Source organism: Trifolium pratense, linkage group LG7 (genome assembly GCF_020283565.1).
Source record: "Trifolium pratense cultivar HEN17-A07 linkage group LG7, ARS_RC_1.1, whole genome shotgun sequence".
Taxonomy (NCBI): Eukaryota; Viridiplantae; Streptophyta; class Magnoliopsida; order Fabales; family Fabaceae; genus Trifolium; species Trifolium pratense.
In genome coordinates this window covers 57,830,591-57,844,783 of record NC_060065.1, presented here as the reverse complement: position 1 = coordinate 57,844,783, position 14,193 = coordinate 57,830,591, and the positions used below count along the sequence as shown (strand labels likewise).

The 14,193-nt window shown below is 34.7% G+C and overlaps 2 protein-coding genes across 3 annotated transcripts; both read right to left on the bottom strand.

The window, feature by feature from the left end:
* Positions 1-90: 90 nt before the first annotated feature.
* Positions 91-8,063, bottom strand: LOC123899791 (chaperone protein DnaJ). 2 transcript variants are annotated; one of them, XM_045951011.1, is made up of 12 exons: positions 7,456-8,063; positions 7,229-7,297; positions 6,149-6,241; positions 5,779-5,900; positions 4,958-5,153; positions 4,451-4,626; positions 3,215-3,344; positions 1,772-1,932; positions 1,583-1,671; positions 1,200-1,320; positions 421-734; positions 91-246 (listed from the first exon to the last, which is right to left on the bottom strand). In XM_045951011.1, exons 1-11 carry the CDS (start codon positions 7,732-7,734, stop codon positions 689-691), a joined length of 1,482 nt encoding a protein of 493 aa, XP_045806967.1. In that variant the 5' UTR covers positions 7,735-8,063; the 3' UTR covers positions 91-246; positions 421-688. The 2 variants fall into 2 exon arrangements, with proteins under 2 accessions (XP_045806967.1, XP_045806968.1); XM_045951012.1 differs by having other exon boundaries at positions 1,200-1,317; positions 7,456-8,023.
* Positions 8,064-10,842: 2,779 nt separating this feature from the next.
* LOC123899790 lies at positions 10,843-13,795 on the bottom strand. Its single transcript, XM_045951010.1, has 5 exons — positions 13,352-13,795; positions 13,131-13,263; positions 12,181-12,401; positions 11,829-12,002; positions 10,843-11,173 (listed from the first exon to the last, which is right to left on the bottom strand). Exons 1-5 carry the CDS (start codon positions 13,514-13,516, stop codon positions 11,087-11,089), a joined length of 780 nt encoding a protein of 259 aa, XP_045806966.1. The 5' UTR covers positions 13,517-13,795; the 3' UTR covers positions 10,843-11,086.
* Positions 13,796-14,193: the final 398 nt, after the last annotated feature.

Below are 14,193 nucleotides of genomic sequence, written 5' to 3'. Positions count from 1 at the left end.
AAGGAAACGATGGGAAGATTCATTTCAAACCTAAATGTTATGGGATCACCTCATGCTCAAAAGAAAGAAAACAGCTATGCAAAGAACAAATGAGCTGAATTTGTAGCTTTAACGTTTTGAAGGATCTATGAAATTAAAATTCACTTATGCATAAGGATTTAAGTAATAACTTCTAATGTTTAGGTGATTCACTGAAATGGAGCTTAGACTTCCTTTGAGATATACACTAGCTTTCTCAAGTGCAACCTGCTCAAGGGGTAGGGGTGGGTGGGGTAGCTCAGTTGGCACTTGCTGACTGAGCGGGTGTAGGCTGATGGTCAGGGGTTCGATCCTTGACAGTAGCAAATGTAGTATTTTCTTTGTAAACAAGTTGGTGGTACTTATAAACCATCAACTTTTTAAAAAAAAAAAAAAAAAAACCTGCTCAAGGGGTACAAAAGATTCTCCAGCAAGTTATTCTGTATAAACTGCCTCGTGCCAAAATTTACAAGTACAACAAATTAAAGAATATGCATAATTTGTCCCACTTTGCTGCGTTGCTCTAACAATTTTCAGTTATAGCATTTGAGAAAATGTCTACATAGTCCCTCCTCTTTTGGCCGGCAGCTGTATGAATCATTACAACTCTAGCCCTAATCAAATAAACTAATATTCTGGAGACTCTTGATCACCTAATAATTTCACTGAACTAAAGATTATCTTTAAACCACTTTAGAGCTCCATTTGCCACAGACCTGCAAGTTTCAGTGGTTGTTAGGTTTAATCAACACATCAAATGTACAAAATAGTTGCCAATAGTAGTAGGACTAAAAAAACAAAGAAAGTGGCACCTTATCCTACAAAATGACAATAAACAAATGGCATATAACAATTATTTTCCAGCCAAACCATTTGTGAGGATTCAACAATGAAAAAAATCACCAATGGAAAATCTCAGTTATGATGTATCAACTCAATGACAATAATATTCTTGTATACAGCGATTGAGTACATAAGTGAAATGACATGGATTGACGAATAAAATCTATTGTCATGAGTCCCTTATTTAGGTTCAAAACTGATACTTGTTACTTTAAAAGAGGCATGATGTGCAAAATTGGTGATTAAAGTCGGAGATAAAGTTTCCAATTAATGAAAACTGAAGGCCCTGCACAATGACAAAAAAAGAAATAAAAAGGAAACAAAACACAAGAACATACCCAGCCACATTCTTTAGTTTATTCCACAAGTCATCTTGGTCTTCTGATTTCTCTGGTGTTTCTGTGACTGTTGCTGTTGGACTTTCGGACATTTGAGCTGCAGGACTTTCTTTACTTCCTGCTGCAGAAGATAAATATTATGGTTCGTAACACAGCTATCTAGTCTACTGTTGCATAGTGACAATTCTCTATTGCAACAGTCACATATGTTGAGAAGACCTAACTAAATATCATATGTTATAATAGCCTTAAAGGAAAGATTCAAGACATAAAATCAACTGTTTATTCTTCAGAAAGAAAAACAAAATAAAATTAACTGTTCCTATGATTGTAGGATGGGGAGAAAAGGCAAGAAATATAAAAATGATAAAGAATCCACATACCGGAAGATTGGGTCCTAGGACGGGATCTTGAATGACTGCTTGGGTCACCTAGAGAAGCAAGTTCTTCAAGCACCTCACGCTCCTTTGGACTGAAGATGCAAAGTAGCGGCAATTCATATTGAGACAAAAAAACAAGACACAGGAGGGAGTAACAGAGAAACAAAATCAAAATTATAAAATAACTTTTACCTAATACGTTTTGGTATTGTAACTTTAACAGTAAATAAGTGGTCACCACGTATTGATGGTCTGTTTAGTTTTGGTACACCCTTCCTTGCAAGGACGAGGACATCTCCAGGTTGAGTACCAGCGGGGATTTGTAGTTCAGAAGTGCCTTCAACCGTCTTTACCTGTTTAAGTGACACAAAATTTTAGCTGTTGATTGTAATGCCTCAAGGTAAACAAGTCACATCAGCATCGACACCCAAAAAGTTAAAAGAAAAGGTATACATATTCAACAAAAATCAAATTGTATCATCCAACAAAACACTATCTCAGTATAAAAAAGGCCAAACATGTTTATAAAAGAAAAATGGCTAGACTCTTTTCAGTTTTAGTCATAAAATTTCATCAGCCAAACACGTTTTTGAAGAGAGAGAAAAAAACAGACTGACTTTTTTCATGCGTTGCTTACAACAAAATGCTAGCTGAACAAACTACAAAGTGTTGAGATAGTGTTGGATTCCGTAGTAGAATCCCAAATATCAAGGGATTAGTTTAATATCTAAATAACGGGGTTATCATTAGGAGAATCTTTGTTTCCTTTTTTATTTCTGAGTGGTGATTTGATTATTAGTCATAGTTTATGAATTTAATCCTTTTGGTTACCATTTCCAGGTTGACAGCACGCCCTTCTGTGTGTATATATAATAGTTTATGATGAATAAAAATAGATCAGAGTTATTCCTAAAAACCTTCGTTTTCATGGTCTCCTAACTTTGGTTACTCAGACAGTGAGTCAACACCGTGCATCTTTGTTGGTTACTATTACTAGGTCTTGGGTACAAGTGCTATTGTTCTCAACAAATAGTTTTCATATCTCCTATGATGCTACCTTCCTTAAACATCAACCTTTTTGCCCAATGTTTCACTTTATGAGAGAGAAATCAAGTGAAAATAAACATTGGAAACTCATCTAAGTCCTTACTTTCTTACTTTCCAATTCTTCTTCAGAGGATCCCATCATTCAAAACCCTAAACACGTACAATTTATAACACAAGAAGAAGAACATGAGAAACCTCCAGCTTGTAGCTTCTAGCTAGCCTTTCTGTTGTGAGCATATATTATAATAGTTTGTGATGAATATAAATATATCAGAATTATTCCTGTAAACCTTCAGTATCAGATAGTTACATAAACCCCCCCACATTATTTCATGTAATAGCTTCCATCCAAAGAAGATAGAACTATAATTATCATTCCACTACCATTATATGGGAAAAGCTGAATAGAACATTAGAGCACATCATGCCAAAGAAAACAACAAGGATGATGTTAATGCAATTGAAAACAGACCAAAATAAAACCTTAATGAATATAAAACGACTAAAAGCACAATTCCAGCCTATAAAAAGATACAAAAAACACTCAATCTTTAAGCATGAATACCATTACCAACTAAGTTAATCTACCTGCACTACAGAACCCAGTATAGCCTCTAGATAACTGATTGAAATTGTTGAGCGGAGATTAATGTCGTCTCTTTGAATTCCTGGTATCTCAAGCACGTCAAGATATACATAAAGATCTCCTGAAGGACCCCTGCTATGACAAGAAGATCAATAGCTACTTCTGAATCACGTAATTGATCAATGATATAGTTTGAATTCATGTATAACTAAACCATTTTGATAATGACAAACAACTATTATGCCTTCTGTTGGGGAGGAACATGAGAAGATATGATACAATTTTCTAGCATAGATAAAATAATTAACAAAGACCCTATGAAAACTTTTATTATCTCAATGTCTTTGACCTTTTTAAAATTCTCAAGGTAGGTACATATTTGAGTGCTATTCGTTTTTCCCCGAGTCCAAGGATTTATTCAAACTTGAAGAGCAGAACAATAAGGTCAACAACTATTTCATAACAAATCAAATCAACTTACATTTATCTTAATTGGATATACTAGAAGCATAATTTGAGTCTGGTGTGCTAATCTTTGTACATTCGTTTTCCATTGGCTATTTATATTTGGATTAGGCTTTCAATTAAGTATTCATTGTATGCTACCCTCCTGTTGTCTTTTGTTGGAGTATTAAGCTCGTGTTTTGATGAGACATTTGGTCCAGGAAAGCTGGATTTGCCTTACAGGATTTTGCACGGCTTCTGATGAAGTCTCCTTTCTAAAGCTGGTGAGGGATTGGATTATTGGAACGCTCTTCTGTAAGAATGTCTTGGCTTTACTCAGATTTGTTTGTTTATGATGAGATCCCTAGTATCCACCCGTATTACTATACGCTTTAGATGTCTGGTCATAAAATGTGAAAAAGGAAATGCTGAGAGTTCCACATCGACAAGAGATGTGGCCTAGGTTGTGCTTATAAAGCTTGGACAGCCCTCACCTCACCTTAGAACTTAGAAGTCGATTTTGTTTATACTCGCATTCTAAGAGTTTACATTAAGGATACTTGATACTAATCCTCCTTTTACTTTGTAATATTTTTCCTTCCTTTTAGAAGTATTTCTTTTTTCACCAAAGTGAGAGAAAAACTTACTAACTGATAAAAACGTATATGTCATGTGATAAATACAGTAAAAGCAATACACACACATGCAACTTATAATAATAACTTCTTCAATCCAATAATTGGCTGAAGACTTTCACAGTGAGAAAACCAGGTATAAATATAAATATAGCATACCCTCTTCGTCCAGCATCACCTTCTCCAGTGACTCTTAAAATACTGCCTGAGCTAACCCCAGGAGGAACTTTAACTTTCATAGTCTTCTTAACGCGTATACGTCCTTCACCGCTGCATTTACGACAATTTTCAGATATGACTTCACCATCACCCCCACAATTTGGACATACTGAAACCTAACATTGAAAAAGAGATTAGCATAGTGCTCTCAACCAGAGAAAAAGTAATATAAGCAATTGATGAACTGGTATGTGGTTTACTAATCTCTCTCTCAGTCATTTCATTCAGCACATGGGATTCTTTTGCATGATTAACCACATTGAAAATCAATTACAACATAGAAATACAGCAAAGAGTTAGTTCGTCACATCATCGGGATAATCTCAAAGTTCCAGTTCGAGTAGCAATTATCAATAGTTCTCGGTTCTTGTTCTCCACAATAGCAGAGCATACAAAATCAAGAAAAAATATGATATCCAGACACATTCAGAAAATAACTCAAATTACCTGTGAAAACAACCCAAAAGGTGTTTGTTCGGTCCTCATCACTTGACCCCTGCCACCACAAGTTGAACATACTCTCATCCTGGAGCCTAACTTTGCACCAGTACCAGTACAGACTTCACATGTCTCTAAATGGAAAAGATCGAATTCTTTCTCTGTTCCGAAAATTGCATCAGTAAACTCCAAGGAGAAATCATATCTGTTGATATTTAAATAAAAAATCTTCTCAAATCACAGTTAACTCATTAAAAATACAGAAGCTGTAATTTTTCATATGTAAAAATAGAACTTCAATATTAAATATAAAAAATGTCAGACCAACTTAATTTTTTCACATTGAATCATTTCCCTTGATCCTTCCACCACCCTCAACCAAAGCATTAGATTTTGGTGTTATATTCTCTTCGTGGGTCCGTTTCTTGTATCTTATGGAAAAGTTCTGTGGAGTAAGGCTTGTGCTATTTGTTCTGCCCTAGTATTTCACCTAGATCAGTAATATAAATATAGGGGTCTAAATTGGTGATATGTATAAAAAGTTCAAAACCATTCTAGCTGATTAATTATTTTTTTTCTCGGTTTTCACTTTCTCCTTGAAATCCTCTATAGGCATCAATGACCAAACTTTATTCAACTAGGTGAGATTAGATACACTGATCAAACAACGCCCATTGGGATCTATCAAAATTCAAAATCTAAATTTTCAACAAATCAATTTAAAATAAGGTATTTTTTGGACATTTACACTAAGTAGCTAAATATGATAATCATTCACTTGGCATCCATAGCTGGAAGAAAAAGACACAATTATCCACAGCATGACTCACCGGATGTCTTCACCCTTAGTAACAGTACTACGACGCCGTGTGCCAAATCCAGTTGGATCCATGCCACCAAAGCCGCCCATACTTGGGCCAAAAAAGGTCTCAAATAAATCAAATGGATTGGTCTGAACGAAAAGATTATTAAATATAAGTCTTACTTATAGAAGCATCAAAATATGGGCAGATAGAGTAAAAGACAACTTAATTGGCATGAATTTCAAAAAAAAATTCCCATAAAGAAGGCAGCATGTGACATTGGAGCATCGGTAAAATAACAAGTAATTCTCCTGACAAGCAAGTTTTTATCATTCTTTCAATTGTGTGGCTCCCTAATCTTACATACTAAACAAGCAAAAAAAATCATATTGAATACCGCATAGGCACTTGATCCTCCTCCCACTGAACTCTTAACTCCTGCCTCGCCGTATTGATCATACAAAGACCTCTTTTTGTCATCTGATAGCACCTGACAGTGTTGTAATCCAGAATTCAGAAGCTAATGTCATAAATATAATCCAAAACAGTTATATATCTGCTGATACAACTACAAGATGGAACTACGACCTTGTTCCAAAATGAAACAGGAGCTTAAGACATCACCAACCCAATTAAGAATAAAAAGTAATAAGTACCATACTACTTTCGTATGATGTTAAGTCCTTTATAGCAAGGCATTAGGGAAAAAAAAACAAAGAAACCGTTCGAGCTATTTTTACTTATCTACCCTTTAAAACATGACTTTTCTGTTTTGATCTGTCACTTTCTTTGTTTAAATTGAGGCATCTACTAGCCTTTTACTTAGCCCAATTGTTTATGGAGCAGAAATATTTACATACTGGCTCTCATATTCTGCAACAAAATGCAGAAGACTGGCTGAAAAAGTTTTAAAAGCAAGCTTTTTTACAAATACGAAAACCTTGAAATTGAACAGAAAAAATTCATGGGATCACACCACATGCAACTAAAGGACAACTGATCCCATTATAACTTCAACTGAGTGACCAAAGCCTATGTGTCTCTAATGTAATTTTTGTAAGTTTCAAATGAGTGACCAAAGCCTATGTGTCTCTAATCAAATCATTGGGAGTTAGGACCCTAAAGGCCCTGCTTGGATTAGCTTATTTTTGAGTTTATGCAAACAGCTTATGCAATATAAATTAGATTTTATGCTATTTTATAAGTTCACACTAGTGAAAATTGTATTTTTATAAGCTATTTTATCATAAACTGCCTTAACAAACTTATAATAATACATAAAAATTGCAAAAGCTCAAAAATAAGCTAATCCAAAGAGGGCCTAAATCAAACACCTAATCATTCACAAAATCAAAAGTTCAGCTGATTACTTTTGCAATTGATGTTGAACTTGAACATGCATACTACAAAAAAACTTAACACAATAACATGCTTACTAATCTCTTTGAACAGTGAGTAGTGTAATTTCTATACATACCTCATAGGCATTACTAATCTCTTTAAACTTATCAGTTGCTCCAGGTTCCTTATTCACATCAGGATGATACTGCATACAAATACAAATCAAATAAACACAAAATCATAACCATATGCATTGATTTATCCAATTAATCTTCACTAATTTGTTACAATAGAGCAATACAATTAATTGATTTCAGCAACAGAATTAATTTGAAATTAAAAAAAAAAATGAAAATTGGATACCTGACGAGCTAACCTTCGATAAGCGGCTTTGATTTCTTTAACGGTGGCGGATTTGGGAACTCCGAGAGTAGAATAGTAATCAGAAGAAGCAGCGAAAACAGTGTGAAAGCGTTTTCTTCTAGAAGAGAATTTAGAATTAGAGTTAGAGAAAGTAGAAGGAAAAGGAGAAGGAGAATGAATGGAAAGGAAATTGTTTTGTGAACGGAGATTGATTCCGGAACAGAAACAAGAATGAGTTGAAGGTGGTGGTGGAAGAAGAGATAGAGATATAACTGCCATTGAAATTGAAAATTTGAAACTGGATTATGAAGAATGAGATTATTGGAAAAGTTAAGTAGAAAAATGATTATGATTTGTTCATGATTTTAACGCGCACGCTTATATTGTGGGAAGAAAAAAAGCATGGTGAAGGTGTTGTTTGCTGGTGGTGGTGGTGGACTGGTGGAGTACTAGAGAGAGAGAGAGGAAGAGACTTCGTGGGACCCACAACCCACCAGATAAGTTGTGGCCTATTGCTAGCCTCGCCTTCTCCAAGTTTTCTTCTTGTTTATTCTTCCCTAATCTTTTTTTTTTCTTAATAACTTCTCTAATTTCTACATACCAGATGTAATTAAAAAATTGATTCACCGATTTATTAACAGAGGATGATAAAGCATGGACATTATTGCGAGCTATGAATGAAGCTAAGAGTAGAGGATTTGAAAGCGTCCAGTTTGAAAGTGACTCTTAAGTGTTGGTTGATGCTATTCGTACCAAACGGCGAGGCAACTCAGAGTTTCTTTCAATCGTTAATGAAATTATCCTTGTTATGCTATCATATGTGAACTTTGAAGTTAAGTTTATTAGGAGATAAGTGATTGCTCACACTTTAGCTAGGGCGGCCAATTCTTGGACTAGTTTGCATAGATTTGAGATTATTTCTTCATGTATTGAACTTTTGATAATTAATGAAATGCAATAAGTTTGTTTGGTTCAAAAAAAAAAAATTGATTCACCAAAAAAATTATTTATTTATGTATAGAATTTTTTTACGCACACGATAGGTAGAGAAGTGAAGAATTACATGTTCAAACTTGCGCCCCAACATATCAAATGTCTCTTCAATTTTTTACTGTCTGAATTGTGGAACATTTACGGAATAATTTTTCTATAAACGAGAATATATCAATTTTTTTTTGACACACACAAACTTAACTCAATTCATTAATCAATTGGTTCTCAATACAAAGAGGAATCGAATAAAAATCACAACGACTAACCCAAGAATTGACCGCCCTAAATAGCTTATGAGCAACTAAATTCGCTTGACAATTTACAAACTGTAACTCAGAGTTGGAATTTAAAAGCAACAAGTTATTAATACTTGAAATAAGAATACTAAATATTGAGGCCCCATCATTATTAGCGTTTACAGCTCCAACAACAAGTTGAGCATCACTCCCAAATATGACATGCACCAGGTTCATAGTGCAAGCTTCCTGCATGGCTTTTAACCAGTGTTTTAAAGTACTGTTAAAAGTTTTAACAGTACTAGCGCTTCTGCTTCAGGGATTGAGTAAGCTCCATTTATCCAATATGTCCCTGCAAGCACAAACTGACCATTGCCGTCTCAGAAGAACCATACGCCGCTTGTAATTTTCCATCGTTGTGAAAGCCGTCATCGACGTTACATTTTAACCACCCTCGTCGTGGTGGTATCCATTGATTCAGCTGTTGTGCCTGTTCAGCAAACTGTGTATTGTTGTTGAATCTTTGAACTCCATGCCACATTTGAAAAGCCTGTACACCTAACTGTGTTGCAGTTCTCTTCTCTTGGTTCCATGGCCATTGATTTCTATTATTCCATATTAACCAAATCATCAATGCTACTCTGCCTGCTACTTCCTTTGACTCTTTACTGCATATATCAAATATTACATCTTTTGCATCGTGAAATAGGTTCAGCCGAGTTGTTATTACGGTATGTAAACCCACTACATTCCAGCAATTCTTACTTTCCTCGCAGTCGAATAACATGTGCCACACATCCTCAAACGCTCCTCTGCACAATTCGCAATTTGCTGGGCACTGCACATGATGTTGCCGCAGCTGAGTTCTTGTTGGAAGACATTCCCGGCAAATATATCTAGCTTTTTGCAACAAATTTTGGCATTGTGTAATATTCATAATATTATTTGATGTGTTATAAATGGCTTGAGACACTTTTATTTTCTACCTCTCTGAATAATTTTGGTGATCGTTCGTCCAGTCCCTTAAAATGTGACATTTACCATAAGCAAACTTGCAGACTTTGAAGTCTAGTTTGACATAAGTGAGCATATAAGAAGAGGAGATGGGGTTATAAGGTTGGTTTGCTAGTTGAGGTAAAAGAGTTAAGGCGTGAAGTGATAAGAATAGTTTCGAGTTTGATTCTCACTTTTCGTGAAAATTAATATACCCATTGTTCATTTCAAAAAAGAAGAGGAGCTGAGTGATCACTGTTTTTATTTGTAATCAACAAGGTCTAGGCCCGGAAAGAAATGCCCCTAAAATCGTCGGCAAAAACCTCCACCGCATCATGAGTGAGTTGAATAGAATCATGAGTTGCCCTGGTAGGAATACATCTCACATTGGCGAAAATATCCGCACATTTATTTTCTACCTCTCCTAATAATAATACCAATTTCGTGCACGTTTGGAAGTGCCACAACTCAGCACAGCATAAAGATTTCAGACTCATTTTATGGGAATGTCTTCTGCAAAACTTGGTTCCCAGGTGTTGAAAAATACGTTTAAGCTACAATTGTATGTCACAAGAGCAACCTACATTTGTATGTGAGATCTATTCTAGACAGTTTTCTAGTTGCTTTGAAATCAATCATCACATGACGTGTAACACAAGGGGTAATGGGGTGAAGCAGCTATGAAATTCAGACATAACATGGTTTTTATAGTGTAGAATGTAACAATTTGAAGGAAATCATGGCTAAGATGGGTTTTGCTCACAAATGGATCCCATAGATCTTAAAGTGCACCATATCTGTTTTGAGGCATGAATTGTCTTAGTATGTTTTTGACACTGAGATGCAGATACTATGGTAATTGTTCTTCTCCCAAATTATACGTTCGCCGTTGGGCCACCAACATCTCGGAAACAGCCCTGATAATAGTAGGTTGTAAAGACACCCTTATTAAATGAAGATATGAATTATGCAGTAGATACAAGTATATCTTATGCTCATGATCAAAAGGATGTGAAGCATGCATTCAACTACCACTGCCATATTGATAACCGAATAATCAAAGACTCTATAAGAGCAAAAATAACATAATTTGTAGTATTGTGATGGTAACAAATTGATCTTGAACATTCTCAGTAATTATAATACATGTAATTCCAGAAATTGATTCGGTGAGGAATAAATAATTGAATTAACTTAAGAATAATTATTTTCCGTTCTATTCCATGTTGATAAGATAGATTCACCCCTGAACTAGGAATAGCTACTTTTCCTTGGCCTACAGGAGCTACACAAACTGTAACAATAAATAACAATACATACTTCTTTTGGAAAAATAAAACACCGGATATAAATTAACCGGATACAGCTATTTAACTGCCTTGATTGTTATACTCTACCCGCTGATTGCATTAGAAGGCATCAGGTGGGAAACCCCCAGGAAAAGGGTTGTATTTTTGTGCCTGATTCAGATGCATTCGCAAAGCATAGTTGTTAACCTGTAAACAAAGCCATATATATAGCATTCATCAGCATATGCAAACAGGTTTTTGAAATACAAAAAAAAAAAAAAAAAAACATGGGGAAGGAGGGTGCCCATGCCCATCTTAGCATTTTCATCCACCATTTTTCCCCAGTAACTCTTTTGTCCAAAACAATGGAAATGTTTAAGAACAATGTACTTTCTTATGTTAAGATGTAATAAATCAACCTTAACCCCACACACTCTTTCAACAGAACAAAACTACAGCCAGGCAGAACAGAATGGAGGAGATTTGAAGATGACCGGTAAATAGAAAATTCCCACCCTCAGATGAAAGACTAGTGACTGATCATAATAGTGGATTTACTACCAAAGACTAGTGGAAGAATACATAACAGCTAATGCAAGGCCTTATCTTAGCAAAATTATGTTCATGCATCGACCATCGATATCCATAATCATCGTAATTAAGTCATTTCTATTTGTAAATTTCAACATCATTTCCGCCTTTTCTCTACCGTTTTACAAAGTAAATGAATTCGACGTTTATGTAGAAAACTAGATAGCAGTTGAATTTCCGAAATTTTCAAACTAGAATATGGGAAGGATTGAAATGTTTTGATCAAATGGGGAACTGTGTGAACAGAACACAGATAAAGATGATCTCTAACCTCAAGAGTTCTGATCTGTTCCTGGTATTGAGACACCAACTGCTTCAACTGCTGCAACTCTCGGTCTTTATCCTCATAATCAGAAAGGCGTTCAAGCTGGATTCTAAAAGCACTTTTGAAACAATTTCTTTCCTTGGTCAAGACTTCAACTTGATATTTCAACATCAAATTTTCCTGAACAAAAAAGCAACTTATGAGGACAACCACTATACAAGCTTAACACTTACAGTCCATGATTATTCTCCACAACAAACAATTCCACTCCATAATTGTATTCCAAATTTCCAATACCAAACTCTAACAGGGCAACTAAGGAACCATTAAAAAAATCAATTACAGTCCAAACACATACCCTTTGAAGATCAGTCATTGCCCCAGAACTCACATTCGAGCTGATCGATTTCTCCAAAACCTCAAGCAATTTAGCAGCACGGGCTCTTGCATCATCAACACTAGTAGCACACGACATTTCCCTAACAAACAAGTCAATCCATTCAGGTCCATCGGCTGGAAGATTGTTTTCAGCTGCCTGATTCCCAGATGCAGAAGCATCCCCATTACCTTCAAATACACCTACAAATTTTCCCAAAACTAACCCATCAAAAATTTATTCACAATTTTTATCAAAACTTAAAATGCCATTAGATAAATCGCATTGCTTATCAGATATGTACACAGGTAAAACATCATATGCTATTCGAGAATACGCACCTGTTTGTTACAAAAAGCTAAAAAATGGTTCAAATGAGAAGAACCTGTTTTAAGTAGCTTCTCCAGAAAATTTAAAAATATATATTTCCATTCTGATAAACCAGCACAAAAAAGCTTTTGTTTTTTTTAATCTCTAAATGATTGAATATCAAGATCATTTTTTTATAGAATGCTATTAGAGAATATGCACCCGTTTGTTACAAAAATCCAAAAAATGTTTCATAGAAAAAGCCATTTTGAGTACCTTCTCCATAAAATCAAAAAAATGATTTTCATTCCGGTAAACCAACACAAAAAAATCTTTTTTTTTTTAATCTCTAAATTATTGACTATCAAAATCACTTTTTTATAGAATGCTAGTATTAGAGAATAAGTTTGTTCCAAAAATCTAAAAATTGTTTCAAACAAAAAGCCATTTTGAGTAGCTTCTCCAGAAAATAAAAAAAAATGGTTTGCATTCTATAAACCAACATAAAACAGCTTCTGCTTTTTCAAATTATGGAATATCAAAATCACTTTTTTATAATCAGCAACAATCGGACATATGATGTTTCAGCTTAAAAATTAAAAATCAACAATCCCTAATCAAACCTGTTTCGACAGCAGCATCCGAATTAGGAGCAACTACAGAATTTTCATCAGCAGATCCTAAACAAAGCCCGTGCAAGCTCTTAATAGCAGCATCTAAATCATTACCACATTCCTGCAACGCTCTTTCAATAATCTAAAAACAAAAAAAGCAACATGAAAAACTAACTATACATGAAATGAATAATCAATTTGATTAAAGAAATGAAAAAGCTACTACATACCTGATCTTCCATATGTGGAAAAAGAGATTGAAGATGATCAATAAGAGATGGAAGAGAAAGACGAATTGGTGAAGAAGAACAACGAAGCCTCTTAGAAGAAACAGGTGGTGATGGAGGAAGGTCTTCGAAGAAAGATCTCTTGCTTCCGCACACCGCAGCAGACATCGTTCAAAACTGCGTCGTTGCGTTTTTTTTTTATTATTATTTTCCAATTTTCTTCTTCTTGTTGTTGTAGTTTTATTTTCTGTATTTGGTTGTTCTTCCCCAAAAATGAGAAATTGAATCGGAAAATTTAAGAGATAGGGTTGTTGTTGTGTTGATGGCGTGTGAGAAAGTATATATATGATGAATATGAATAATAATATAATATTATATTATATTATATTATATTGTTTTTCTTCGGAAGAAAAGAAAACAAGTTTTGGGGGATGAATGAATAGAAAGAAAATCATGAATCCAGGGTTATCTCTCATCTATCTACCCTATGTCCAAAGTTTCCTTCTTTTCTTGTTTATTTCGTCACATCACGTCATCCTCATCCTAATAATAATATTTTTAATTCAAAAATATACTATAAATTAACAATTATTCATCGTTAAAATTAAAATTCTAACTAATAATCTAACTCAACTGGTATAAATGTCGAAATTGTTAGTGTCGGATGTCATGATTGGAGTTCGAACCTCAATCACTTCACTTTGTGTGCGTGAATTTTCAATGAATTTGCAATTTCGTCTATCAACCCAAAAAAAAAAGAAGCTCAAAACTTTTTTTTTTCCGGCATGGTTGTACGCAAAACAAAATGAGAGGTGACTTCTTTACAATCTCTTTTGCTTTACAAA

Coding starts and splice junctions, on each gene's coding strand:
- LOC123899791 (XM_045951011.1), bottom strand. CDS start 7,734: ATGGCAGTTATATCTCTATCTCTTCTTCCACCACCACCTTCAACTCAT. Junction 6,242..7,228: donor AGATTAGTAATGCCTATGAG/GTATGTATAGAA, acceptor CAACACTGTCAG/GTGCTATCAGATGACAAAAA. Junction 1,933..3,214: donor TACTGGGTTCTGTAGTGCAG/GTAGATTAACTT, acceptor TCACTTAAACAG/GTAAAGACGGTTGAAGGCAC.
- LOC123899790 (XM_045951010.1), bottom strand. CDS start 13,516: ATGTCTGCTGCGGTGTGCGGAAGCAAGAGATCTTTCTTCGAAGACCTT. Junction 12,003..12,180: donor CAATGACTGATCTTCAAAGG/GTATGTGTTTGG, acceptor TTTTTTGTTCAG/GAAAATTTGATGTTGAAATA. Junction 11,174..11,828: donor AACAGATCAGAACTCTTGAG/GTTAGAGATCAT, acceptor CTTTGTTTACAG/GTTAACAACTATGCTTTGCG.